At 38.7% G+C, this 27,962-nt stretch overlaps 1 protein-coding gene across 2 annotated transcripts; it reads right to left on the bottom strand.

Moving 5' to 3' along the window:
• Positions 1-74: 74 nt before the first annotated feature.
• On the bottom strand, positions 75-26,725 carry LOC114146798 (rap guanine nucleotide exchange factor 4-like). 2 transcript variants are annotated; one of them, XM_028021166.1, is made up of 30 exons: positions 26,540-26,725; positions 19,414-19,556; positions 17,538-17,626; positions 15,548-15,694; positions 11,788-11,860; positions 11,625-11,680; positions 10,778-10,884; positions 10,561-10,682; positions 9,521-9,704; positions 9,221-9,305; positions 8,775-8,835; positions 7,791-7,867; positions 7,122-7,268; positions 6,830-6,924; positions 6,176-6,261; positions 5,318-5,396; positions 4,671-4,821; positions 4,489-4,577; positions 4,381-4,408; positions 4,206-4,281; positions 3,578-3,724; positions 3,390-3,487; positions 3,182-3,307; positions 2,896-3,074; positions 2,715-2,805; positions 2,540-2,590; positions 2,007-2,094; positions 1,741-1,805; positions 1,581-1,635; positions 75-1,194 (listed from the first exon to the last, which is right to left on the bottom strand). In XM_028021166.1, the coding sequence occupies exons 1-30, from the start codon at positions 26,605-26,607 to the stop codon at positions 1,067-1,069; spliced, it is 2,991 nt and encodes a 996-aa protein (XP_027876967.1). In that variant the 5' UTR covers positions 26,608-26,725; the 3' UTR covers positions 75-1,066. The 2 variants fall into 2 exon arrangements, with proteins under 2 accessions (XP_027876967.1, XP_027876968.1); XM_028021167.1 differs by lacking the exons at positions 15,548-15,694; positions 17,538-17,626; positions 19,414-19,556; positions 26,540-26,725 and adding an exon at positions 12,833-13,098.
• Between the last annotated feature and the right edge of the window lie 1,237 nt (positions 26,726-27,962).

Raw genomic sequence — 27,962 nt, 5'->3', positions numbered from 1 at the left:
TAATTTGTAGCTTACACAAGCTAGATCCTGTTTACATGGTACAAATTGCAGTATTATCAAGTCATCAACACTGATAAATTTGCAATGTTTTTTATTTACAAAGCAGACTACACATACAATACATCTTACAGGCAGCTTTTTTGGGAAAAAGCTACAGAATTTCTCAACACATCATCACAGCAAAAGATCCTGAGATCAAACAAAAAATGGGACGGCACGCACTCCGAATGTACAAGTACAAAAGTAAAACCACACAGACTGAACAGACTGACTAATAAGACTGGGGTTCCCTTTAAAAGGTCAACTAAAAATCACAACAGATTTATAGATCCAATCGGGCAATTGCATTTTCCAAGAGATACTGCTTCTTATCTCTTTGACTTAAAATGTAATACTTTAGTGTCCCTTTTAAACATTTTGTGACACCTTCAGGGCTCTGATCAAACTACTACTCTGTTAAATCATTTTAAATATGACATGTATAATCCTACAGATTTTAAATACTTTGATTAGAATAATTTAGATTATTAGGGAAATATGTACTTTCAGATGTCTGTATATATTAGGATATTTTTTTAAAAGTCTAAAACACTAACATCGGTAAGTGGGAAGTTGGTTCAACAGGCAGGTAGTCTTTCATTGTAAACTCTGCTTCCTCTGGGTTTAACACAACAATACAGGACACTCTGATAGAAGTCCACTGTATAGAACACAAAGCCTATGAAGTTCAACCATGCAGGATATTTGATTCACGTTCTATACACCACAGATCTATCTAGCAGGTCTGTAAAACAGTACTAACTGGCACGATATAAACAACCGGTCAAGGGTTTAAGACAGAGCAACGGGAGAGCAGCTGAAACGGTTTCCTTCAGTCCAGCAGCAGGAGGCGTTTTACGGCACAGTATGAGTCCTTGAGCCACGGTAGCCCATCATAGTTCTAGGAATCACTGCTGTGATTTGCTACTACAAGTCCACTTGTTGAGTTGTGTCAAACAGGTGATGCGTTTGTGTACTTTATGCTAATGTCACGGAGCGAAGGCGTTGGCGGTGGAGGGTTTGCGGCTCATGTCCGCCGGGGCTCCAGCCTGTAGGAGAGCTGCGTTAGAGCCCTCTGGTTGTCGATCACACAGAGTTTCCTAACGTAGCCCCGCACCTCCGCCTGATTCTTGTTTGGCTGGCATATGTCGGGATCTGACGGAGCACAGAGAAACATTTGGTACTGCAGCCTTGCTTAAAGTATTCACGCTCCTTCCACGTCTTTCACATTTGTCACGTTGCAACCACAAACTTTAATGTATTTATAGGGATTTTATGAGATGTCCCTATAAAGAGCTCAAGCTGCATAGAGCTTGTGCAGCATGCATTACCATTATTTACTCTGACGCTCTAATAAAGCAATTTGCATTCAGAAGTAACAAAATATATTATCCTATGCACGTAAGGCTATATGTTCATGATCTGTTCCCCACCCCCACTAGCGTCCCAAAAACTGAAATTTGGTTGTTGCAATGTGACAATATGTGAAAAAAGGGAGCAAAGTACCAATAGTACTGCTGTTTAATAATGTACAAACTTACTGAATGGTTGGCTTCGACAGTGTCTCACTTGTCGAATTGTGTTTGCTATAATACGCTGATGAAACGATACCAGTGTGTTAGATTATTATGTCTGAACAGAAGGAACTTTGATGCAGTCAGAAAAATATTTATCTGACTTTTAAATATCAAAGGAACTCACCATTTTCTCAAAATTGACCATATTGTCAATAAAAGTCTTGTTGCCCTCATGTGTAAAAGTCATATCTGTAAAGAAGGCAGCAAAGATCATCTATTAGCAACAAGAAGAGCAACATGTTGCATATTTGGAGCACATAAAGGGAAAACTGGAGTTCTTCGAAGACAATTTGTGTCTTGACGTTTTCCTTGTTTAAAATACTAGCTGAATCTGTGTTTGTCTATTTTTTTTAACTATATCATAGACGACACAGTGGCTTGGAATCACACCTTTGAGAAGCAGCGGCATGAAGGGGATGATTGGTGGCTCCAGCTTGGTAACAGTAAGTCTGTAAGATCGGTGGTTTCTCGACGGGTCCTGTTGTAAAACAGAGAAGTGAGGTTAATTTCTAAAAACCATAAAGGTCAATTCTCTAAATAAAATAGAAAATACACTGAAACGTGGAGAGTATATACAATGTTTAATTTGTTCTTTGGCTTTCAAGCATTTAATGTGCCAGCCTCAATTACTGGCAACCCCTGGTAAAGATGTGGAAAAATTATTGTTTATTCAAATAGCATGAGGATATTTATTTAAGGAATAATTGTGTTTAACAAAATCATAAGTAGTACAATTAAAGGTGCACCTGGCATCCCTTAGCCAATTTAATATTTTCCAATCAAACAAAGCAACAATAAAAAAATGACATACCTTAAAAATGCATTAGAAATGCAAATATGTTAAATCTAACACTTCCATTGCTTATCAATGATTGGTCAAATCATAGCAGTAGCAAACAATAGCATTTTCAGTCAAAGCTCACCATCATGCTCTCAAACTCAGCATAAAACTTCTTAAACTTGGTGGGGAGTTTCTGTCAAAGACAGAAAAAAAACACAACAGAATCTATATGACAGGAGATTTTTCTACAGTTCTTATGTAGATTAGGTTTACAGTAGATTAACTCGTGGATTAGTTGGTTTTGCTGAAAGCTTTACCTCCCATGTCTGGCTCAGCCTGCTGACAGCAGGGTTGCTCATCCCCATAATGATGGCAAAGAATGAATTGAGGTTCTTAAATTCTCGACAGCTACAGACAACAAAGGGAATACGTGTAATAAAAGCCTACATTTTTTGTTGATATCTGCTACTGTCTTTTACATTCACTAAATGTACTCACTGTGCAGCTATCTTGATGAATTTCTTAAGAAGCTGCACTCTCTTGCTGAGCTGAGTGCAGAGGCAGACCTCAGTGACCACCCACAGCTGAACCTGGTTGAATCTCCTCAGGAACAAGTCCAGATTAGCTGTGGTTCTTCTGAAGCTATGGCGTCCAAACGTGTGGTAGAGCAGCTCATGCTGAGGGAAAGCACAGAAAAAACACACAGACATACATTACAGTCATGAAACCTGTTTTATGTCTTCTTCATCTTACCGAGAAACACAAGATTTTCAGTACACAATACCTCATGAACGCAGCTGAACAGCTCCCAGTCGAACATGGTCATCTGATAGGCCAAGTCCTTGGAGCTCATCAACTCAAAGGTTGACATGGACCCAGCAGACGGGCCTTCCTGGTCCGGAAGAGGAGCCTGACACAAACAGGAACACGTTTGTGTCTTTATAAATTCGCGGGCACGGCTGAGACAAGATTGAGCCACATTAGTCGCTCACCAGACTGCCGAGCTGCTCTCGAGGACAGGCAAACAGACGACCGTTTATGCTCAACGTAGAAAACACTGACACGTCATTAGGTTTCAACATCTGCTTTTCTGTCACAGACAATGGGGTGGAAACTCATATTATATCAATGCTGCTGTATTCAAATAAATTTCTAGATGCTCTATGTTCTGTTTTCTCACCGCCAGCAGAGCTGAGGTGGACCAGCAGCAGCTCCTCAGTGGTGCCAAGTTTGTCCGACACAGCGCTGATGACCTCCTTCCCGGACGCCACCACTGGAATCCTGATAGTAGTGTAGGTGTGGTCACTGCAGTAGACCTTCAAGAGGACTTCAGACAGGTAGAAAGATAATTGAAGGACCAAGGCAGGGTAAGAGTTAGCTAGCTTCTAAACTGCGATGTCAGATTTAGCTTTTAAAACTTGTAGACATATGAATAAATCCTGTAAGATATTTATTCAGTTGTCACGCTGGCCAATATTTCCTGGAAGCAATGGTCAACAAGCCTTGACATAAATTTCTGCATTACTGATGGTTTTTGTAGCACTTTTCAGCACAAAGTTAGTTTACCAAAATGAAAGTGGCCTGAAATGTATTTTTTAAAATTCCAAAGGCAATTCTGCTTGAACGTCTGAGACCAGGTCTTATTTTTGCTGTCTCTACTTATCACCGCCTCACATTTAGATGTGAAAAAAACAGTCTCATCACTGAATATTTATTGAATTTGAATTATGACGCATTTTTCTAGCCAGTACATTTCATAGCGATCTACTAAGAAGCTGTCTGTGTCAAATGATTACAGGGCGACTTACTGTCATCTTGATTCCTAATTGGCTGTTTCTTCTGCAGCCGTTCCTCCCCATTGCTGAACTGTCGAATCAGGGTCTTCTGTTGAATCACATGACATTACCCACATTACTGCGATACAGTTGGCATAAGCATAGCACAAACAGTGAACAGTAATACTCATCGCTGCTTTTTGCAAACCTTTTTAGTTGATTTGACTTCCTCTGAGCTGCAAAGAAAACCAACAAATTTGACTTCAAGCTTAGAGAAATCACACTTAATGATTTAAATTGAGAAGCTGATGCATACTGTAACTTCACCACTTTCTCCAGGTCAGGCACCAAGTCTTTGAGACCTCTCAGTGTCCGAGAATCATTGGACACACTTCCATACAGCTCCTTCAGGGAACAACAAGTCAGACCGTGCAGAGCTCCAGAGGCAGCCTAGTACCTGGCTTCATTAAAAAAAAAAAAAAATCATGCTATATTAACCTCCAGGAAAGAGATTGCAGCAGGCTCCTCCTGTAGCAGGTAGGTGTGTGTGTTCGCCCAGCGCAGGGTCAGAATGAGGGCCCTCCTTTTATTGTTGAGTGTGTACTCCAGCCTCTCCTGTTCAGAGCCCGGTGGAGAGACCACATGGTAGGTTCACCCAGGGTTTAAGGAAAACAACAAGTAAGAAGTGATACACATCCGATGCCGTACTGAACTTAAAAGCTTTTATTTTATCTAAGGTGTTGATTTTATATCAGATTTTTTAGGTTGAATTGATACAGAATCAATCTGAATTCAAGTTATTTTTCTTACAGTCAAGACTTCACTTATGAGTTATTGCATGCATTAATTAAAGCTACGTCAACAGAATATGTATTACGGGCATTTAAAAAAAAAAAAAAAGAAAAACCAGGACCTTTGATTTGATTCTGGTAAAATATAGGGATTTCATACAATTCAGAAACAACAAAGCCTCTGGTTGCCTGTGTGTTACTGACGAGAGCCAATAAGGGTAAATGTCACAACCAAATCGATGACATCAGTATAAGAGTTAATACAATGCAAACTGTTTTGCATGCATTTCATTCATAGGACATCACACTAACCCTAACACATGAAAAGTTTGAAGAGCAACATAAAAAGGATATTGTGCCATTAGTAGAGGGCATAGCTGGCTGTTTGGCATGAAGACACAGTGCATGAGAACAAAATCATCCACCGCTGGGTCTAAAAGGTAAGAGAAACAACAGACAGAACAGAGTCAGGGGACGGAGAAGAAGAGCATAGCGAAGCACAACACACAAAAGAAAAGAGTTTCAAAAGGTAATGGAGATGGAGCTAACTGTAAAGATCCTTCCTACTAGATAGATGTACAAAGGCCCAAAAGGTCTATAATCCATTAAACAGATCATTCAGTCCATCAAGAAATCATTTAGTCAACAGTGAAAGTTTAATATTAAATATTTAAATTAGAAATTCATTAATTAAAATGTGCCGTCATCAAGGTTTCTGTGCTGCAGTTCTTTCACCAGCACTGAAAAACTGTTGTTAACATCTGATTGATTAATCTCCACAGCAACTACTTTAGACCAATCATCTTCATTGTAGCGTTGTAATTATATTTTACTAGAAAAACAAAAAATTTTGAACACAAGAGCACAAACCAAAAGACATTACTGCTGTTCTCAGTATTTTTGATGGTTAGGACAATTATTTGTTTTCAGCTTTGGGTTTTGTTTGTTTCATTTTTTTTCTTCTTATTTGATATTTATACATATTTTTATACAGTCTCTAGCCTCCTCCCTAAGCTGTTTCTGATTTATAACCGAGTGTGCCTGCTTGCAGTTACCGATTGCTTTAAACTTTTTATTTCTAATTGTACTTTGAAATGTTTCATAGTGGGGTCATCTGTTAAATTTTCAGTTCTACATTTTTAGAGCATCTTTTCAATCAATGAAAAGTTGACAAACCTCCTGTATTTTGTATTTATTTTTCTCTACCGTTACCTGGTTCGTTGTGATGAATGTCCAGTCTCATAGTCTCCAGGAAGTGCTCAAGAATCTTCTCTGGTGTTCCTGATATCACAGTGTATCTGCAAAAAATTAGAAATTTAACAAGCACTGAAAAATGACAGAGAAAGTGTCATGTTGTCTATTTTGGGGATTTTTTTATTAACATAAACCAGAGGTTAAATAATCAATTGTAAAATAATACATAACATTTATGATTAAACTCAAAATCAAATCAAATCTTATTTGTACAGCACATTTCAGCAACAAGGCAATTCAACGTCAACAATTGAATTACATTTCTGCATTAAATTTGTATTTATTTACATTTTGATTACAAGACTTGTTAAGCACTCTGCATGCTCCAACAATTAGGGTAATTACACAATACAGGTAAATAAAACAAACATAATAGGTCTGTGGGTTTTCATCTTCTCAATTTGGACAATTTGACTCTGATTCTTAACTGTTGAACTGCAGTGTATTTATGGCTTCAAACAGACGTATGTGAGTAAATGTTTACTCCATGCTGAAAGTCACACATGATCCACTGTGGAAGTAGTTGCCAGAATCGGGTTGATCTGATCTCATCCTCTAAAAATAATTAAGACTATAGTGGGCATTATTTTTGGATCCACACGTATCACTTACTTGATGCTTCCCAACGTGGACACCCTGTGGCTTTTTTCTAAAACCAGCACAGCTTGTTCATGCTCTTTCAAACGCACTGTGTTGGCTTCCACATCCTACAAAATACATTTAGAACAGCATCAGTGTAAATATAGGCTCTGCAGTGCAGTACAGCTGACCCGACATAGGAGGGAGACAAAGTCTAAGCAACAATGTTTATTATATCTAATCAAAAAAACTCCCAGGAATATTTTAAAATATGGAACTAAATGTTTTGAGGTGTCTGTAAAAAATAAAATAAAAAAAGTCCAACCCTGAGTATCCTGTTGAAGTCCTCCTTATCCACACGGAGGAAGTGGCAGTTGTCCTCTCTCAGGACGATGGAGGCAGCGCGAGGTGAATCTGTAACCAGGGCTAGCTTGCCAAAGTCATCCCCCTCATGGAGTGTGCACACCACTCCCTAAAACATCCATAAAATGAACACAGAGAAGGTCGCAGTCAGACACAAATGAGCTCCGACACGAAGGCGACCTGAGAGTCATCCGGAGCCCAGAAGAGACACCAGACAGGAGCACAAACAGGGCAGCGATGAATCATCAGAGTCTGTCTGTTCATTTGCAAAGAGCCAATTATAAATGTAAATGTGTGATCGCAGCGTGCATCCGCAGCACTTGTTTGCACACAAGTAGCGTGGTGGGATTTTTGTCTATGCATGCAATCCATCAGGTCAGTTAGTCATTGGGATGAGTCAAGCTGGGTCCTGGATGTTTTTGCCAAACTGCGTTGCCGGTGTTTCCCGTCTCCAAAGAGCCCAAATGCTCTTGTGCATTCAGGTCAGATATGATCACTTCTACAGTCTCATCCATTACAGACAGATGAAATGCTTTCAGATGAAGTGGAAAACCATAAGAAGGCTCATGTGTGAAAACACACTAGCTGATGTCCAGCTAGTGGATGAATGCATCCAGACACACCTACCCACCTTGCCATAGATGACCACGTTTACAGAGCCCTTCTGAATGATGTACCAAGAGGTGCCCTCCTCTCCTTGGTTGAACACTGAAAAATAAAAACACACACACAAATATCAAATATATATATATAATCATCTTTACTCAGTCATGTAGGGAAATGCAAATTTTTTATTATTTTATTTTGTTAAACTACAAACTGGTAAGTGTAACATGTTGTATTGCAATTTTAGTTGATAGACTAACAGACTCTAGTAACAGCTGAATTGTTCATGCTAAAGAAAAGCAACCCCACAGCATGATGCGGCCCTCCCCATCTTTGTGGGGATGGCGTTTGTGTCGTTAGTGCTTTGTGACACAAATTGTGTTTTGCATGTTGGCCAAAAGGCAAATTTTGTGTCGTCTGACCAGACCTCCTCCTTCTACCACATGTTTGTTGTGCCCAAAGCTTGGCATGTTGTTTTATTTTTAAAAAAACTCTGATTTAGAACCTTCCTCAACTTTCCTCCTGAACTATTTGGTGTGTTCCCTGTTCTTCATGATGCTGTTCACTGATGTTGTCAAACAAAACTTCACGACAAAGCTGTATTTATGATTAGATTGAACTACAAACAGCTGGCATTTTTGAAGAAAATTGGTGGCACCAGATTTTATTCAGTGGTCTCAGCATAAAATGGGCCGAATACAAATTTAAACCGAATTTACAGATTTTTATTTGGAAAAATTTTGAAAGATTATGTCTCCTTTCAATTCCAATTTACAGATATGAACAACTTTTTGTTTGTCTATTACATAATTCTGTCCATCAGTCCACTGATCATACTCCACTTGTCCTTACAGGTACAGTAACATTCATAAAGTTTAACTTTTAACACCAACTTAATTACATTACTGGTACAGGATTCAATAAAACTATAGAAGAAAAGGAACAAATTTGAGTAAAAGTCAATTTTGAGCAACATGTTTACAATACACCCTAGTAACATAAAACTTACACACAGTTCCAGCTTTTGCATGTGATTCAAAAATCACAACGCTTGCCAGTTCCCTCTTCACCTGCAAACAAAAAATACAGAAACAAAACAAAAACCGTAAATCTATACCACCTCTGTTTATATGCCAGGGTTGAATGAAAGCTATCAATGTTTTCTTAACAATGGCCACACATGGAGACTTCTAATATTAACGGAAGGCTAGTCATGACTATGATCAATCATCATTGAACATGATGATATTAATATCAATAGTGGCGTTGTGTTTTGATTACGACCATAATTTTCTGTTTGATTCATCAAACCACGTAACACAAAATGAAACCTTTATGAACTGACTTGAATTTCAACTCTTCCCTACAAGGATCAAGAAAACTGTCAGGCTGTTCTGATGAGAACTTGTTATTTGATGCCACAAAGAAAAACCAAAAGAGAAGCAACAGACTCACAGTGTTGGAGAGGTGAGATAAGGCCTTGATGTGAAGCAGCTCATCGTAGATGATCTCCAGGTCATCTGCTGTCCTCTGCCCTGGCCTACAGACACACAGAGGCTTCGTCAGAATAAACCCACCAGGGAAGATTTTCTGCATGCCCTCAACTTCCCATCTGTACAATTAATGTCACACGTAATCTTTAGAGATTATTTTACCTTTAGAAATTCCTGAAAACTCGAATTCCAGCAAACTTGTTCCACCAGCCTCTCTCGACTAAGTTTACAGTGCATTAAATAATGCAAAATGGCTACTTACGGCTTCCTTAAGATCATGCGCAGCAGAGCGTCTGGGCCGATCTGAGCCAGAAACAGGATGGTCTCCGGCAGCTCTTCCTCACTCTCTCTCTTCTCTTCTTCACTGGGCAGCGGTGTGTCCTCCTCCTCGTCATCAAGGAATCGATAGAACAGGTACTTGTCGTGGAAGCCCAGTTCCTGGTCCACTGAGTTTAATACACAATATATAGTGTCAGTTTTTAAATCTCTGATTAGAATATTTATCTTTTAATTAACATTTAATTTCCAAACTATAGAACCACATTGGAACTCATGCAAACTCAAGGTTGCATGAATTAAATAAAACTATGTCTGGATAGTTGAACTTAATAAAAAGAAAAAAGATTTTCACTTTTACTTGTGGGAAATTGCAACATGCTACAAACAGGGGAACTACATTGGACAATACTGAGTGTAGAAGCCTAAATTCAGTTTTTGTTCATTCAGACTTTAGGATAAGTTATGTTCATATTCCTTATTATAATTTGTGTATTTGGATAAAGATGTTAACTAGTTGGATCTATTGCATAGTAATTTACTATATTTGGAAACACTAATGTCTTGCAAATTTGCATATCTAATTGGAATTAAGGATTTTAGGGTGTGGCTAACCAGAGTCTGTTGGGCAGTTGGAGTGGAGCCACACAGTTTTTTGACCTCACTCTCTCTTTCCTTTTAAATTGTCATTTCTCTTTATTTTTCGTGGAAAGGTAACCTTTGTACAGTTTTTATTATTATTGCTGAAGTAAACCATTCATCTATATTAAGAGGATCCAGTCCTTTTTTTGGTTGTCGTTTTCGTCATCAAGTGGACTGAATGGGAAAGACGGAGAGCGTCAAGCTTATGGCTCCTATATTAAGGAAACTACACTGAGATTGATAAAGTCATCATTGCGATCTTTTAGATATTTCCTGTTTTTCAACTATTCTTTGGTTGTCTTTATAGGATAAAAACATGTTTTTTCACATGTCTAAGCCTATCTGAGATGCATGCTGCAACAAAATGAAGTGAGTTTAAATTACCATGATTAAGCACTCCTTCTTCTAACAGCGCCTGCCACATCCCAACAGCATGGGAGCGTGTGAGCACACAGGCACTCTGCATCACTAACCAGTCCACCAGCTCCGTCCCTACGCAGCATTGTCTGCAACATATGTGTCATCGCATGCTTCAAACACCGGAGAGAGACGATCCATACTAAAGCATTTAGAACCAAACGGGTTAATCTGCAGAACGCACCTGTATGTTTTGAGGTGATATTTTCTGTCGCGAATCATGTGTGGCGCTCTGGACAGGATGGCGTTACGTAGCACCTTCCCTGCTCTCTGCAGCTTCTCTGAGGGAACCTGCAGGACCCACAGAAGAACTCTGGAAATGTTGTTGTGTTCAAGAAGAGTAGGAGCCCACATTTCCAATTTCAATCTAAGCCGGGGAGGTAAATAGATTGTTTTCATCAAACTGATGAGATTAGAGCTTGCCATTTGAGCGTTTGCCTGTTAGATTATCATGAGCGAAATAGTATAACCATAAAACCAGAGGTGTATTTTAAAAAACCGAACCTGTTCCTTAAACAGAGAGGAATATAAGAGAGCTGTGCATACACATGCACACGCACAAAGAGTTGCTACTGAAAACAACAAAGGAAGGCATGTTAATTGGGCAGATGGGATCTTTCTTCGATGTGCATGCATTAGCTAGCATTAGCATATCTACAGAACATCAAAACTATGAGTCATCAGTGTGACAATCAATTTTACTATTCTGGTTCATTCAACAACACATAAAAGTTTGCATAAAAAAACAACAACTGGATTGCAGAATATAGGAGGCAAGTTTGCTCAGATATATGAAGAACCTTTAAGCTCAAATATGAACAGAAGCATTAATAAAAATGTCCATGTTAATGATCTACCTGATAACATGTAGAGAGAGAGATATAACAGCAAAAGATATGTGCTTCTCAGTTTTTTGTCACACCAATACTACAGCAAACAAAGAATTGAAGGCAAAACAAATGTAGCTTTCTTTGATTTGCAGTTTTTAAAAACCCTTTAAGGCCAAACTGGGAACTACTGGAAATATTTACCTTGTTATGAGCCTTGTGTCCAGAGTCTGAGTTCATATTGTCTTTGTCTGTCAGTCCTAAGGAGAAAAAACATCTTTAGAATAGTTGATTTGAGAAAAGCCAAGCAAAACCCTTCCTATGGCTGTGCCACTAATGTGCTTCAATCATTTATGGCTCTACGTACTGTCGTTGTTGGATCCACTCTCCATGGCTCCATAAGGTGGGGCCAACAATCCAGCCAGGCTCTGACGATACTTCTGTTGGGAAAACAAATCAGACCTTGATGTAGTTTAGTGATGTAGAATACATCAGACCAGAGTCTTGATGTATTTAATGAACTGATTTATGGATTTAATGAAGGATTTTAAAGTGATTGACCCACTGATTGTCGTTCAGAGCTGATCAAGGGAAAATTGTAGCATTCTGGCCAATTGATTGCCCCATCTCCAGAAATTAGCCAAACGGGAACGAAAAGGGACTAATGGAGTTCCTGTTAGAGTAGGAAATTGTGCTTATGTGTGTGTTTTTATTTAAAAGGCACGTAGACCTGTTCTACTACACTACTAAAACAAGATTAGAGCTTGTGACTTTGAATATTATGGGATTCATTAAACATCAAATCTCATTAACACCATGTCTCTCCTGAAGGCCTACAATGTTACTTGAACACAGAACCTCAAGAGCCTTTCAAAACAAAGCCTTTTGTACAACCAAGATCATTTATATGCAGAACATCTAACATTATATAATACACACACACACTCACCCCTACACACACAGCAGCTGCACTTAAAGCACAGTTAAGCTACTTGGCGAGCACAGATGCTGTTCTTACATCTGTTAACATTAAATTATGATTGATTTTCTTTGCCAAGTTTTAACATTTCTTTTTGTAGCAGAGGCTTGAATGTAAGAGTGCTTTACTGGGAGGTCATTATCTGGCAACCCAGGATTTGTGGGGATGGCCACAAACACACATTCTGACAGAGATGGAAACAGAGAGCATCTGTTTGACCTAAGGACACAAACCCTTTGCTGTCCACAAATTTAAAAATAAAATAAAATACACACGGTTACATCACAGAAAAGAACAGAGCAATACATTACATCCCAATGATAAAAACAAACAGTGTAAACATAGAGATAGTATTAGCTTTTTTTTTTTTTAATTAAATATGAAGTAAAGACAGACTTGCCTTAAAGTGTTATAGCCAAAGAGTGAGACTCACCTGGAGTAACAGTCAGCAAACTAAAGCTGAAGGGACTGAAACCCCGGCGAGCTGCGCTCTGCTCCTTTACAATTCACACACACACCACCGGATAGCATCCTGCCCAAAACAAGCTGCTCTCCTCCTTTCTTTCTACTTCCCTCTTCCTCTTTTCCCCTCAAACACAGTTGCCCCAGTGTCTGTCTCTGTCTCTCGCCTGCCCTCCCTCGCTGCAATCAAGCCAAGAGCCAGAGCACTTTCTCTCGCAGGTTACCAGGGTGATGCGAGTCTGTATTACAGAGCTACTCCAGTGGAGGAGTAGGTGGCGAGAAAGCAGCTCAGCAGAGACAGGAGTTGTAAAGGGTGAGGCTGGAGCAGGAGGAGGAAGAGTAGGGCGGGCGAACTAGAACAAGGCTTGCAAAATAGTTCAATGAAGGCGAAGGGAAGTGGGCATAGGAGTAAAAAGAGACAAAAGAAGGAAGAACAGGAGGGAGAAAGGGGCCAGGGAATCATCAGGAGCAGCTCCTAGATGTATCTTCACTTGGATTTGTAAATATATATATAAATGTTTATCCCAATTTTATTTGCTGATAGAATTGCAAAGCGACGCTTCCTCTTCTTTCATCCTTCCATCAAACACACGGCTGCATTCATCTTGTAGCTTTCTAGTGCTCAAAGTGCATGTGCACACAAATGAGCCCACACGCGCTAGCGCACGAATGAAACTCAAAGCGCCTCGTACTATGAGCTGGATAAGACTGAAAGGAGAACAACCTCAGGCGACGTGCTCTGCTTTGTGTCTACTGTCCTAAAATAGACGGCTGATAGGGACCCAGAGTGCACTTAGTGAGCAAGCAAACACACTACGAGCCCAAAAAGACAGCACTCACGCTTTAATTACCAATTATTGTCTTATCTTACTCTAACGTGTCCCTGCGGCATTAAATGGAGATGCCACGATTCAGTGAATCAAATTTTTATTCATGCAGTTATACAACTGGGAAGGGTTTTTTTTAATGATAGAGATAAATGTGTTTTCAGTGGCGATAAAGAGCTGCAATGGTTCTAAAAAAAAATCCATGCAGATTTTTTGGGAATTAATTTAGACAGAAAAAAAAAAGAAATTTTCTGTTGTATATCTGTTATTGTATGCTTATGTAAGGTAATATCTTTTTTTATGGGAGAGTAGTAGCATTACAAACAACTAAACATATCAGATGCAATAAAATAACTACTAGAGGGATGTTTCCATTCAAACATCCCTCTAGATCGAGCAAATCTACATACAGAGCCAGCCAAACGTATCTACACTCCTCAAATGTTTGATAATTTTTTTTAATAATATAAACAAAGACTTCTGTGTCTTTTATTAGTAATATATTTTGTTATTTCATATACCATCAAAAATAACAATCAAGAGAAAATAAAATGATAAGTTGTCTTGCAATGTTTGGAAAAAACCATAAACAGTGTTGCGTGAATATAATTCAAATTAAAACAATTATGAGGATATTATTTTCTAATATGAGAAATTCAAAGCTTTGGATATTATTTTCTAGCAGAGAAAAATAATTAACAGTGCTTGTTGTGGGTGATATTAGATATTAAAGAGGCTGGTCATCTTAACCAACCTTTTATGAGTCATTTTCAAAGAGAAACCTCTTCATTTTATTATATTTTGAGGAACTTGAGAGTTTTATGCACTACACAGCAGATTTTATGTTAGCAAAGTTAAACAAAAACTGAAAAGAAAAATGTACAAACATAAAAAGATAATATATGCAAGACACAAATCTTTAGAACCTTTGGATTTGTCAGGATCTGAGTCCTTAGCAGACAGCAGGTTGAAGTAGTTACTGGGTGACGACTGTGAAGCCAAAGTGAAGTGATCCACCTCGCTGCCAGGACCTCCCTTGAGTGGGACTTTGTGAATGGAGTCAGTAACCTCAACAAGAGACACCTTCACAAAGGCAGCTACTACAAAGCCAACTCTACAAGTGCAATCCAGCATAAAGACGATTCTGTTTAAGCTCAATTTTGTTTGTGCCAGCAATCTCAAACAAATCAACAGAGAGACAGGCATTAGCAAGACTACCACGACACATTTCCTTCCTCCGTAGGATCTTTGCACATTGCATTATGTCTAATTAAGATCATCGGATACATGCTCTCTTTTTATAAAGGAAAAACTGAGTCTTGACAGTACAATACTGTTGCCTCGCAGTGCTAAACTGTCTAACCTATTTTAACAATCACAATTGGATTTATTACTGAAGGAAATCAAGCAATCTATTTCCAAATATCTACCAAGCCTCTCAGGATGTTGTTGTTAGTCCCTTTTTCTTGGTTGTCCTACTGTAACTGTGGAGTATTTAAGTCTATATTATTAATAACACTCACTTGTAGCTTTGTGTTAAATGATGGAAAGTGTAAATTACAAATAAATTGACATAATCTATGATAAAGAAGCAACACAAGCACGTGCGGTACATGCATGCCTTTGTCTCCCTCTGTTCTTAAAATAGCCCATTGTTGTGTTGCCTGAGGTGTTCATCTATTAGGAGCAACAGCAGAGGCAATAATGGTGGACAGCCCTCTTGTGGTCAAGGGGACAATTGCAACAGAAAGCTGTTTTGAAAAAGTACAAAATCCAAAACGTCAAAGTTTTACCTGCCTAAATCTTCATTTATAGATTGGGTTGTTTAATTTTATTATCTGTTGACTGCTTCATCTCACCTCCCACAAGGTTTTGAATTCCCTCTGTTCGATCCGGAGAAGCTCGCTGGTCTCTCTGCTGACAATGGTAGCGTGGCGAGGCGTGTTGTCCAGGATGGACTCCCCGAAGGCCGTCCCAATCCCCAGAGTGCAGATCGTGACTGCATCCTGAACACACAGACAGATGTGGTTAACACGCAACAAGCAATTTATGCTAGCTTAATTTAGGTTTATTTATAAACTTTGCAAGAACAATACAGAATTTAATACAAACAGAAGGTGAAACATATTTCCTCACATTACAACTGCAAAACCTTAGTGTAGCTTACTGGGTAACACCAACACAAAGCAGCTTTTTGAAGAAGTTGTTTTAAACTTTTTTTTTCAAAATATTCAGTAGGCAAATGAGTTCACCCATTAAAATGCTGTCTACATCGTTTTAAACTGTGTGACTGTGAGCGTGAGTGGGAATAAAAATAGCAATAGGTATTTTGTTCCATATAACATAGTAGGAGTGTAACAGGTAAACCTTTTATGGATGCAAACTCGACTAAAAACCCACCTGTTTAGGATTGTATTTGAAACGTAATCAATTACAAATTTATTGATGGAACCTGACCTAATGTCATGTTTTAATTGTTGATTCTATGTTGCATTGTGTTTCTGTGTTTGATATGATGTAAAGCACTTTGAAATGCCTTGCTGCTGAAATGTGCTATACAAACAAAATTTGATTGATTGATTCGATCCCTTGTTTTTCTCTCCCACTCCTATTTAAAATCTGGTGCAACTAATTGTCTTAAAAAAACGTGTTATGTTATAAAACAACTCTCCCTTCTTTAGGCTTTCTATCAATTAAAATGGGAACCATATGATCAAACAGGCAGAGCAAAAGATGTTATTCAGAGAAGCAACCAACAGGTACATGACAACTGACAACTGAGAGGAGTTACTGAGATCTACTGCTCAGGAGGAAACGCTTGTTGACAAGCAGTTATCAGTTGTGCACTCCTCAAATTTGGCCTTTATGAAAGAGCTGCCACTGATACAAAAAGCCCTACAAAGTCCAATTTACTATAAACCCTCCATTGGATAGAAAAAAAATTAATTTGAATTTAATCTTCTGTTTCCATTTGTGCAAACTTAAGTCGACAGAGATATACCAAGACTTGAAGATGTGACTTCAGTAAAAAGTGTTTTCCTCAGAACAGGCACACCACACTTTTGAGAGTTTTGTTTGTAAAAATTTTTGAAAACCATTTACTTACCTCCCACTTCACTATTTTTTTTAAAAGAATTTCAAATAACATTAAAAAAAACTTACGATGTTGCAACAGGGTCGTGTCAACTTTTTCAATGTAACACATTTGTAACACACAGCAGTGACAAACACAGCATATAGCTGAGGTCTGGATGAAGAATACACGCGCACTTACTCATCTGTCATTACTTTTACTTATTTAGACAACATTTTTCATTGAACTAAATAAACCTTCTCAGTCGTCCAAATTAAACTGACATTTCAAATATAGCTACAGAAACTAGGCCACCAATAGCACTTTAGCGCTCCGAGCATGAATAGGACGATTTGCACCACAGGAGCTTCTTATCTCTGTCTTTCAACTGGAACAAATCCTCTGTCCCACATGCCATTCTTCTCCTCTGCATGTACACTAGAACCCTATTTCCACAGTTTTTCAAGCAAAATGGACATCCAGTCCATCAGAAAGCTCAATTCTCTGGGGATATGTTTTCTGTGCTGTGGCAGTTTTGCTTTCTGAATATTTCCACGGGGACAAAGCAGTGTACTAGAACAATGTCAGCATTGAGGGGAGTCAGACAAGACCGGCTCTCTGAGACTGAGGACACGTTTACAGCTGAATGGATACCGAGAGAATAAGACGGAATAGATTATATCGATACCAAATGATAAAATTATAACTTGGGGCTTAAATGATGGAAACACAGCACAAACTACATGAACTGCTTCAGTTGATAGGCTTGGTCTTACCTGATGATTAGCCGTTTCTGACACTTTGACATCCAGGGAGCCAGACAGAACAGCATACCAGCTAGTGCCTATGTCTCCTTGTCGAAACACTGTAGACAGCAATAGAGACATATCCAATAAATTAGAATATGCATTCAGATGAGGCCCATATATGTCAGAGTAAAAGTACCTTTTAAAAATAATAACCTTTGAACCGGTGGCATGCTTTTCATAAAAGCCACATTTCTGTGTTAAATATGTTTTTTAATAGTCTGATGTGATATACAAAATTTAAATGTCATGTATTCATGAACTGTAACATAAACAAAGGCAATGAAACATCCATCTATGTGTAATTATTCTATGTAATATGTTTCACTTAGTGACAAAGTTTCTAAAATAAATGGTATTTTCAGTAATATCCTAGTTTATTTAAAAATTATGTAAGGCAGCCAGTTTAAAATAAAACACATCCTCAGCGCATTTACTTCATTCAAACATTCATAAGAAGATATGTTTCAGGTCCTTAATAAAAAAAATATATATATAATGCAGTTTACAAAGAATATTCTTCAACACAAAGAAATATGTTGTAGATCACTTTTAAGAGTAGGGTATTTGACAAAATAAGCAAAGTTTTTTAATAAAAGAAATTGGGGCAGTATTTACGGGAATGCTGGTTGTTGGGTGGTTTTTTTCTGGGTTCTTTTCTTCATTGTTTGAATTGTGATTTTTTTTTAGATATAATGTGAAAACCCTAATAAATATATTAAACACTAAAAAAATCAGTAAATGATTAAATAAATAGACCCAAAATTTGAATTATTATGGCAGTATAGAGCAATTTCCAGGTTTATTTAGTTGAAACTGGAATATTGTGGCTTCATCCTGCCATGAAAGCAGGTGTCTTTTCCCAGTGAGACCCCCACACATAAAAATAAAAGACATAAAACATAAAATTGTTTTTACATTTGCTTGAAGCTGACCAGTCTGCAAAGCTAGCAGAGCCGCTGCTGGCAGAAGCAGAAAAAAATATCAAGCCATGCAAATGAATGTCAATCTTTCCACAACTGTGCATCTGCAGCAGCAGTATAACACGACAGGGACAATAGCATATCGCCTCCAGCCAGGTCAGCCACATATGACGACTGCTCATCAAGATCAGCTAAACTGTCCACCAGCATTAGCAATCAGTGTTTTAACTGTGACTTTTCATTTCTCTGTTTCCCCATGCTTGTTTTGGCACTACAAATTTGTTCAACAAAATGTAGCTTAATTGGCTAAACCATCACATTTTTACACAGAGTTTTAAAGATCTTGTTTGTATTGTTTTGCTATTTGATGCGTATATTTTGAATATTTTCTTAAAGCATTTTTAGTTGTATTATCTTCTTTCTGTAAGATTTTGTACACAATTGTGTTCTGATGCCAGTTTATTTGCAAAAAGGCTTTAGACACTGTACAAAGTTTATAGAAAGAGGTTATCTTTTGTAGATGTCTACTTCGTTATGAACAGAAATGAAAAATGTCTTACTTCCTAATGATGGTCCCTTTTAGATCACTCATTATCAATGACTGTTTTTTGCATTGCTTGGTAAGGAAAATATTGGCTAGATATGCAGGCTTGTGTTTTGATAAAATAAAGAATAAAACAGAACTCCACTGTTGAAGGTCTCTCCGTAATAATTAATTGAATCCATTCCCTTAAATTTCTGCATATTGAAGGAATCAGGATATTTTACTCTACACACAGTACATCATCATACAAAAGAGTTGTAGGACTCTGGGGGAAGACAATGTAGCATAATTACTCTAATATCAGAATTAGGCGTGCAGATGCCACAAAACATATCAGCAGCCCACATTATTGCATGCTAGTTGGTGTTAGTGTACATACATGTAATGCCTTTCTCCAGGCATTCATAAAAGGCGCAGGTACAGATCTGGAGCAGGAGTGGAGGTGGAAACCTCTGGAACGTTTTGACTCCTCTCAGTCTCGTCAGTATGATGTCCACATCCTCTCCTGAACGCTCGGAGGGCCTGTGCAAAGAGGATCAACATTTAAAGTTATCTACTTGAATAAGGTACAAAGATATCCAAACCTTTCTTATTACTGTGTTTATTCATTGCCTAGTACAGCTGCAATCAGCAGTCATTGACCTATAGTGCCAGTGAGAATCATACTCAGATTCATCACTACAATAGATTACTGCAATTATGAGATTTTATGATACATTTTAGCCATTTTCTGATAGTGGACAGAAAATGCAACATAAAATCAAGAAATTGGTGCAAAATGTTTTCATTATTTGTACATACAACCAGTTAACTTTGGTTTAAGGTCCCTTAACAGAAATAGGAAAGCTCACTCACGTTAATCAGATTTTTGGAATCATAATCCTGTTCAAACACCATTGGGCATGAGTTAAAACCTATGTAGCTGATGATTTCAGATGAAGGCGCAGAACTTGGGGACAGATCCGCATCTTCATCATTCCACCCACTTAGCACAATGGACCAGAAACAGACCCACAGCACAATGCAGACACCACCATGCTTGACAGTCGGTACTGTGTTCTTAAATTTGAAAGCCTTAGCTTGACAACACCAACATTTTTCTTGTCACAGCGGCCAAATGGCTGATTCATTTTTACCATCTCTCCCATTGGTATGTGGTATTCCCATGTGGACAACTGTGGAGTTCAGTCATACTTGAAGGTGTCAGTTTTGGAGCAGGGACTCCTTTCTTAGCTAATGACATATTAAACTCACTTTACAGAGGCGCTTCAGCATCTTCCATTGTAGGAAGAGCTCTGGGTTGTTCTTGAATATACTTCTTAAATCAGAAGGTGAGCATATGGTTGAACTTTAGGCACAATTAGGTTAGATCTTCTAACTTAACGACATAAAAATCCTAAACACACATCATAATTGGTTATGAAAAGGATGAAGCAGGGAAACAAGAAGCTGTTAGAATTGCTCTAAACTCAAACGTATTGAACATTGGTGTCTACTGTATACATAAGGTGTGGTTTCTCTGTAACTTGCTAAGAGACATTTTGCCAAATATTAGTTATGCATTTGAGTTTGCATGTGTAAATTTGATTCTGGATTATATTTGCATAAAATACAAACTGGTGCACTTATTTCTTGTATATAAAATTCAATAAAGTGGTTCCTTGTAGTCATTTATCACTGAAAAAGAATTGTTCAAATGACTCAATACCATACTATTACTATTGTGTATGGTAACAAAATATATAAGTGGTAGTGGGGGAGGAGGGGCTCATAAAAGTCCACTTCCTGGATGCTGCTAGTCTATCTGAGCCTTGCAGCATGCTGTGATTAGCTGTAGCTTAATGAAAGCGATCAGCAGTCTTAACCTAAATAATTAATTGACCCAATAGTGCTATGTCTTAAGACAGTCCTTTTGTTACATTATCCTAGCAATTTTGTGAGCTTGTGTGTGTAGTGCGTGTGTGTGTGTGCAAGCACACCGCTCCATTCTTCTGCCTACGCTCTTAGCATTAGCAGAAGAGGGCTGCATGCGCCATCTCTTTCCGCACAGGCCCCCCCACTGGGTGTTGATGTAAGTCCTTGTTCTGGTGCTATTTTCTAATAGACTTGTAATCTCACTGAGCACACCCACAATTCCTGCTTGTGAAATCTACGAGGGTGAGCAGCGAACACACAGAAGTATGATCCGACAGATAAAACCTTCTGCTCAGTGGCGCATTGAAGAAAAACTACAGCGCCAAAACGTCTCACAGGAAAACATGCTGCAGTTAGAAAGTGCTCATTCACTTATTTTTTCTTTGCAAGTGACTCATCCTTGTGTGTGTGTGTGTGTGTGTGAATTCCTCATACAGAAGAGCTAATGCACTAAAAGAGCTCCTTCATTCACTGATGAGAGAATGCCTGTCCCCTCTTCAGCTCTAACATCTTCCCTCGCCCCCCCAGCACGTTTTGTTTTTTGTCTTCCTCCTGTTACAATTTTCTTCAGTCAGCATCTATTTTTCTCTGCCTGTCTATACCGGTGTGTTTCCCTCACACCATGGCTTGCAAGACAAAACAGTATAAATGCCTCTGTGATTATATCAGCAAAAGAAATTGTTTCTTGCCATTACTGACAAAGATTTGTTGTCACCACCACTCACATAACAGCTGTATTATTTTGTACACCACACTAGTAATGGCTTGGACCCCTTTTGGCCTGCAGAGCTGATTTAATAAATGTACCAAAGTAACCGAAACCTCCCTTGGAAATTATGGTTCATACTGATCTGCCCCTTATCACAGGTGCATGATAAAGCGGTGGACATGGTCAGCAACAATACATAGTTTTGTCTGCAAAAAATATATTCCATGCCATTAAAATGCCACCACCAGCCTCCACCACCAATAAAAGTCAGAATGAATGAATGCTTTAATTTTATTTACTCCAAATTCTGACCCTGCCATGTGAATGTTTCAGCTGAACTTGGGACTCGATTCAAGACGTTATTTGGTCCAACACTTGGACGGGGCTGTTTTTCCCAATCTGTTACCCAATGGTCGTCTGCTGCTGTAGCCAATCTGCAACAAGTGTTTTATTCACTCTACTGCTGCCTACCTATCATCTCAAACCAGTCTGATTATTCTCTTTTAATCACTGATCACAAGGCATTAATGTTTACACAGACACCATTCATTTGATGCTTTCTCTTTGCCAGACCATTCTCTATAAGTCTGAGATGAATGTTTGTAAAAAATAAAAAAAAATCCCAGCAAATCAGTTGTTTCAAAAACACTCTATCTATTACCAACAACCGTGCATTGAAGTAACTTCAATTTACTCTCCGTTTGATTCTGAACTTTAATTTGAACTTCAGCACATCGTTGTACAGATGGAATCAACATAATTTCTTTTTCCTACAAGTGACTGCACCTAATTTAAAGAAACTGAACACCAAGGTTTGCAACTTCTTAAGAGTTTGATGCAATAAAAGATCAAAATAAGCAGACAATGGCTTTGGTAAGTTTTAATATCAAACCAAGCAAATACATGACGTAGCATCTAATCAGTTATGATGTCAAAATCAGCAGACTGAAGCAATGACGTATTATTGTCATACTAACTAACAAAACTAATTTGCTTGCCTATTATAACTGTTTATTGTGCCAGACACCCAGAAGGCGCATTGCAGACAATGCTTTCCCCTATATGAGTGTGTGGAGGCTGTGCAAGGGCGAAGTACGTGGATGTCTGAAGATGAAGATGTCTATAGATGTCTAAACAAGCTCTAGACCAGGTGTGCCTAGTAATGTGGCAGCTTCGTTCATTTTTTTCCATACCTGACAGAAAAGCCTCCTCCTACTTAAATGAATCTATTCCATGTTCTCTCTGCTTCTACTCTCTGACTCATCATCAGTCATCTGCCTACGTACTGGCCCCCACAGCTCAGACAGAGCATCATAGCCCAGTGTAGTCTGGGTTAATGATTTCGACAGGTGGACTCCTACGCATTACAGCAGGAAGAGACAGAAAGGTTAACTATGTAGGACTGCAGAGCTCTACATGTCTACAGCAAAACTGTTAATTCTGTCTGCAACAATCATTTAACTCCTCATTCATTCTTTGTCCTTTAATATGCCCTGAGATCCCTGCCTGCAAGCCTGCCAGGAGAAATGTGTGTACCTCATAGTTTGAAATGAATGTGACCTGAGAGGTGTTCACCTTGCTTCACTCTACCCCCCTCCATCTTTGCTTCCTCTCTTTTCCAGTATGTCTCTTTTCTCACCCTTCCCAGCCTGATGCTAATGTCAGCAGAGATCTCAGCTTTCAACCACAAATTATGCTGCACACACACACACACACACCCACACACACACACATGCCTGCACATCCATATACAAACCAACCTCTAAAGAGAAGACTGAGAGACACCTTTCAATGTTCTGCAGATTGTTTCGGGGAAATGGATTTGGGTGAAAAAAAATACAGTTTCCAGATAAATAAATCGTGGTTTCACTACGTCAGGTCCAAAAAAATGCCTTTCCTGTGCTCTCTGGTTTTAGATTAGTGCAACAGAGATTTTTCACTTCCGGATAAAGCTACTTCAGCATCCATCTACATCACGTACAACCTGGGAACTTGTTAAACATCAGCTATTAACCAACACACACACACAATTCTCATTATAACCTAATTTCACCGTACTATCACAAAAATAAAAGAAATTTATTGCTTTTATTTAAAACAAAAAAAACAGTAATAATTTCTACTCCATTCTATGTTCTACTGATTAGTACAGGATTTATAATCACTGCAGGATTTAGTTGTTATTTAAATGTTGATACATGGACCTAAGCAATCGAAGAAATATTCTGCAAATTAGTAGTAAGATTTAACCGTTTAGCATAGGAAATTATAGGTCTCTGCCGTTCTGCTCCGCATAGATTGAGACCCATACATTAAGCCTTTTCTTAACAGTAGCGCTGCAATCGATCAAGTTTATTTAGACAGCACATTTCAGCAGTTCAAAGTGCTTTACGTCATAAAAACAACATACAGTCAACAATTGAGACAAACATTACATTTTGACGAGTGCCATCATCAAAATTATCGATACATGTCAAATATGTTGGTCAGTGTCCTATTTCAGAAGCAACTCTAAACAGACCAAATCAAAATAGTCGTCACAATATTTACATGTGCAACTTGCAATCATATGCTTACGGGGCTGCTTGGATGCAATATTTGAATATTTATTGTGTTTCTATGTTGTAAGAGCCGAGATGCAAATTTTAAGAACAGTGTGTGAAAAACTCAAAGAAAAATTGAGGGACATCAAAAAGATGGAAAATAAACAGAAGGGGTAGGAAAATGAGTTATATTGTTTGTACAGTATTCAACAATAATATGACAATTCATTATATTAATTAATTTTCCAGCCATGACTGTCCATATTTTTGGCCAATAAAGGTATTTTCAAACGGCTGAAATAGTTTTTCTTGGAAACAGGGTTAAAGCGTAGCAGCTTTCAGCCAACTTACTGGCAGTGCACAGCAACAGAAAATACAGGTCACTTGAGCTCTTTCTCTGATATATAATTAAAATAACAGCAAGACAGAATAACAGGCAATGTTTACATCTTACAATATTTTACATCTAGATAGCAGTAATAAGCCGATGCATATAGAAGACTATAATATATTTCATGTTACATTTTTTTAGTGATTATATTTTGGTACAGATTTTCAATTTTGGTGCTTCATTCAGACATTTTATCTAAATGTTCTTCTGGATTGGGCCATGTACAATGTGCCCAGTGCAACAACAAACAAATCAAAGCAAATTTATACGGCACACGCCTGCCGCAGTTGAATTCCCTTATCAGCATGTCTATAACAAATCAATGTTATTTAAAAATTTTGATCATTTTTAAATTATCTTAGTCTTAGTCCTTCAGAGGCAATGTAACAGCCCAATAATCTGATTTAGGTGTGTTTGAGAAGGGATGCATCTAAATGTTGCAGGACGGTAGCTCTTAAAGGAGGGACTTGGGCAACCTTGAGCTAGCATATTTCCCTCTCGATAAATGTCTTTGGAAAATTGAATTAAACAATTTTCTCTGTCTTTATATCACCACCTTCCACTCTCCTCATTTCTTCACATCAACAGTTTCTGTAACTCAAAGCTGTCAAACCCAGAGTCACATGTAAGAGCTGGACATTTACTGAACCAGAGGAGTGGAAAAAGAGTGCTGAGTGCGCCACCATAAAATCCTGTCCTGTCCATCAGTTCATTCATTAGTGACTCCCACCTACCACTGCAGACTCACTGCATTTGAAACTCCTTCAAGAGGCAAATACATCATCGGTTCTCACTGTTTTGTAATATGTAAACATATGACACATGGCCAAGAGTGTTGAGTAAACAATTATCCGACCCTAGGGGTTAAAGAGCCGTGCCCTCTGCCCTCACCCCCTCTACACCCCAAAACAATTTGGGCACTCTACCCCTTAGAAAAAAACAGAATGAGGACTAAAAATGAAGTGAAAGGGTTAAGCTGGCCTTATTCTCACTAAATGATGATAAATTATTCCACAAACTAAAACAGTCTTTCATTATCCTCAAAAGAGTCAATGTTGAAAAAGTTAATGTTGGTTCTTATTTCCACTAAATGTGATGAAACATAGCTCAGTAAAAGTACTCTACAAAACGCCCCAGGTTTCCTTCCAGGTGTGGATGAGAGGACAAGATGGTAGCTTCAGGTTGCCAATGGTAACGTGACAATGTGTCAGAGAGGTGTGCGCAGTATGCGTGGGTGTGTGAGCAGTGGGGTGCAGGTCTTATAGATCGGGGCTTGTCCATCAGAGACAGTAATCAGTGAGATCTCCTGCTTCATAACAGTTCCTTTAGACATTGTTTTTATCGCAGTGAGATTTTAGTTTTATGGACCCAAAAAGAGGATAGAATGTTAGTTCCTGCTGAAGTTGGTCACAGTGTGAACTGGCTGATCAGCTAATCTGTTCAGTCAGAATAGGCAGCTTTGCATGCAGCAATGTGACAATGCCCAGTGTAACAAATGAATGAACTCAAACGCTGTGATTCTTCTCCTCTATATCCTGAGGCAATCGCTGGACAGTTCGCTGTTCTAATTTGAATATGACTATCGGTCTCAGCCGACAGATAAAACCATGTGGCGCTCACCCACCTTGTCTATCACAGTCCACACAGTGCAGCAACACCCCACTGAACCTTCAGGCCACCAACGCCTTTTTGACCGAACACAGACAAAACCGAGATTTTGTGCACTGTCACACACACTACGTCCTACTTTCATTGAAAACACGCAAAACGCTGAAAACGAGGAACATCACGCCGTCACCGCGCTGTCACACTGCACACGCATCCGTCACCGGTTCCGATTAATCATGCAAAAGCAGATGAATGAATGAATAAATGAGACAGGCGACGGGGTGGCCGTGGGTCGAATGTTGTTTTTTTTTTTTTCTTTCTTTCTTTTTAAATGACCCACCTTTTATCCAGACAACAGATCCACTCCGCCGATGGAGACGAATTCAGGGACGTCTGCACTGCGACCATCTTTCCCGGCTGCGTGTCGCTGTGATGCTGCCGGAGGAAGATTCCCGGTTATCGGTGGTCGTTAATGAACGTGAGCTCCGGTTGCGCGCCCCCCTCCCCTCCCATACCCGCATCTCCGCCTCACACTACAGGCTGCTGACTTTGTGGAGCGCAAATGACTCGTACTGAAGCCAAACCCAGCGATCACAAATGGTGCGACAGAAAGGACAGAATCAATTTAATAAATTCCTTGAAAACAGAATAGAACTACATGTCAGAGGAGTTCCCTTCTGATACATTAAAATAAGACTCTTGTTCATATTTAGATACTTAACTCCTTTAGACTTTTTATTAATGATATTTTTAAAGAGGCTGCTAGAGTAAAATTATCACCAGTTGAATGCAGAAGCATTCAGGGGTGTGAGGCAATCCAGAAACATGATCAATAGAGAGTATTCTATCTGCAAACACATACAACTCACTTATAATTGCAAAACAAAGTGACAAAGTATCCACCCTTTGCTGATATTGGCAGTTAACAAAAAGGCAGGACCAGAAAGGGGTGGAACTGACTTGTCTGTCAGCTGTACCATAAAAAATAATTTGCTTTTGTGCTCAAGTAATCAATTGAGAGTTGGCATCTGTAGCAGTTATGCAGCTTAGGTTGATTGAATAGTTTTAAGTCACAGTAAGTAAGTAAAAAAAAAAGCCAAAAAGAATGAATGCTGAATACAATATAACCAGCTTGTGATCCATATATTCTACACATTTTTATATTTTCATTAAGTCACAGTAGGCAGGCGCAGACTCTCACCTAGCAACTCCAGTCGAGCCTAGCCTCTCACCAAGCAGAGTTCTGATCACTTCATTATTAGATGATCTGGTCTTACTGCTGTATGTGCTGTACAATGGCTGATGTATAATTCTTGGCTGCAATGAACATTAAATGTCCATACATTCTCTCAATCATGAAGAACAGAGCTGTGAGGCTTCATTTAATTTTTAAACTGTGTTTCCATGTCATTTTGGCTTCTTAAATCTGGTTCTCATCCTTTCTGTCATCATCCATGTCCAAGAAACATAGAACAGGTTTGAAATAGAGGCAGATCGAAAAATTAGGAGCTCAGTGGATTATTTGCTCCCAACGGTCCTTGACAGCGTCCAGATTACTGCAAATAAGTCGTTCATCCATCTCCTCCCACTTTCTACCACCAAGACACCAAGAAACTGAAACTCCTTGGTTTGTGGCAGAAACAGACCAAGAACTCCTTGGTTTGTGGCAGAAACAGACCAAGAACGAGCAATCCATCCTTTTCTGGTTTGGAAACATGAAAACAGACGAAGACGAGATGATCCTTCACACTCATTTGAAAACT

The sequence above is a fragment of the Xiphophorus couchianus genome, chromosome 6, assembly GCF_001444195.1.
Source record: "Xiphophorus couchianus chromosome 6, X_couchianus-1.0, whole genome shotgun sequence".
NCBI classification, from domain to species: Eukaryota; Metazoa; Chordata; class Actinopteri; order Cyprinodontiformes; family Poeciliidae; genus Xiphophorus; species Xiphophorus couchianus.
This window is presented reverse-complemented; position numbering and strand designations above follow the sequence as displayed.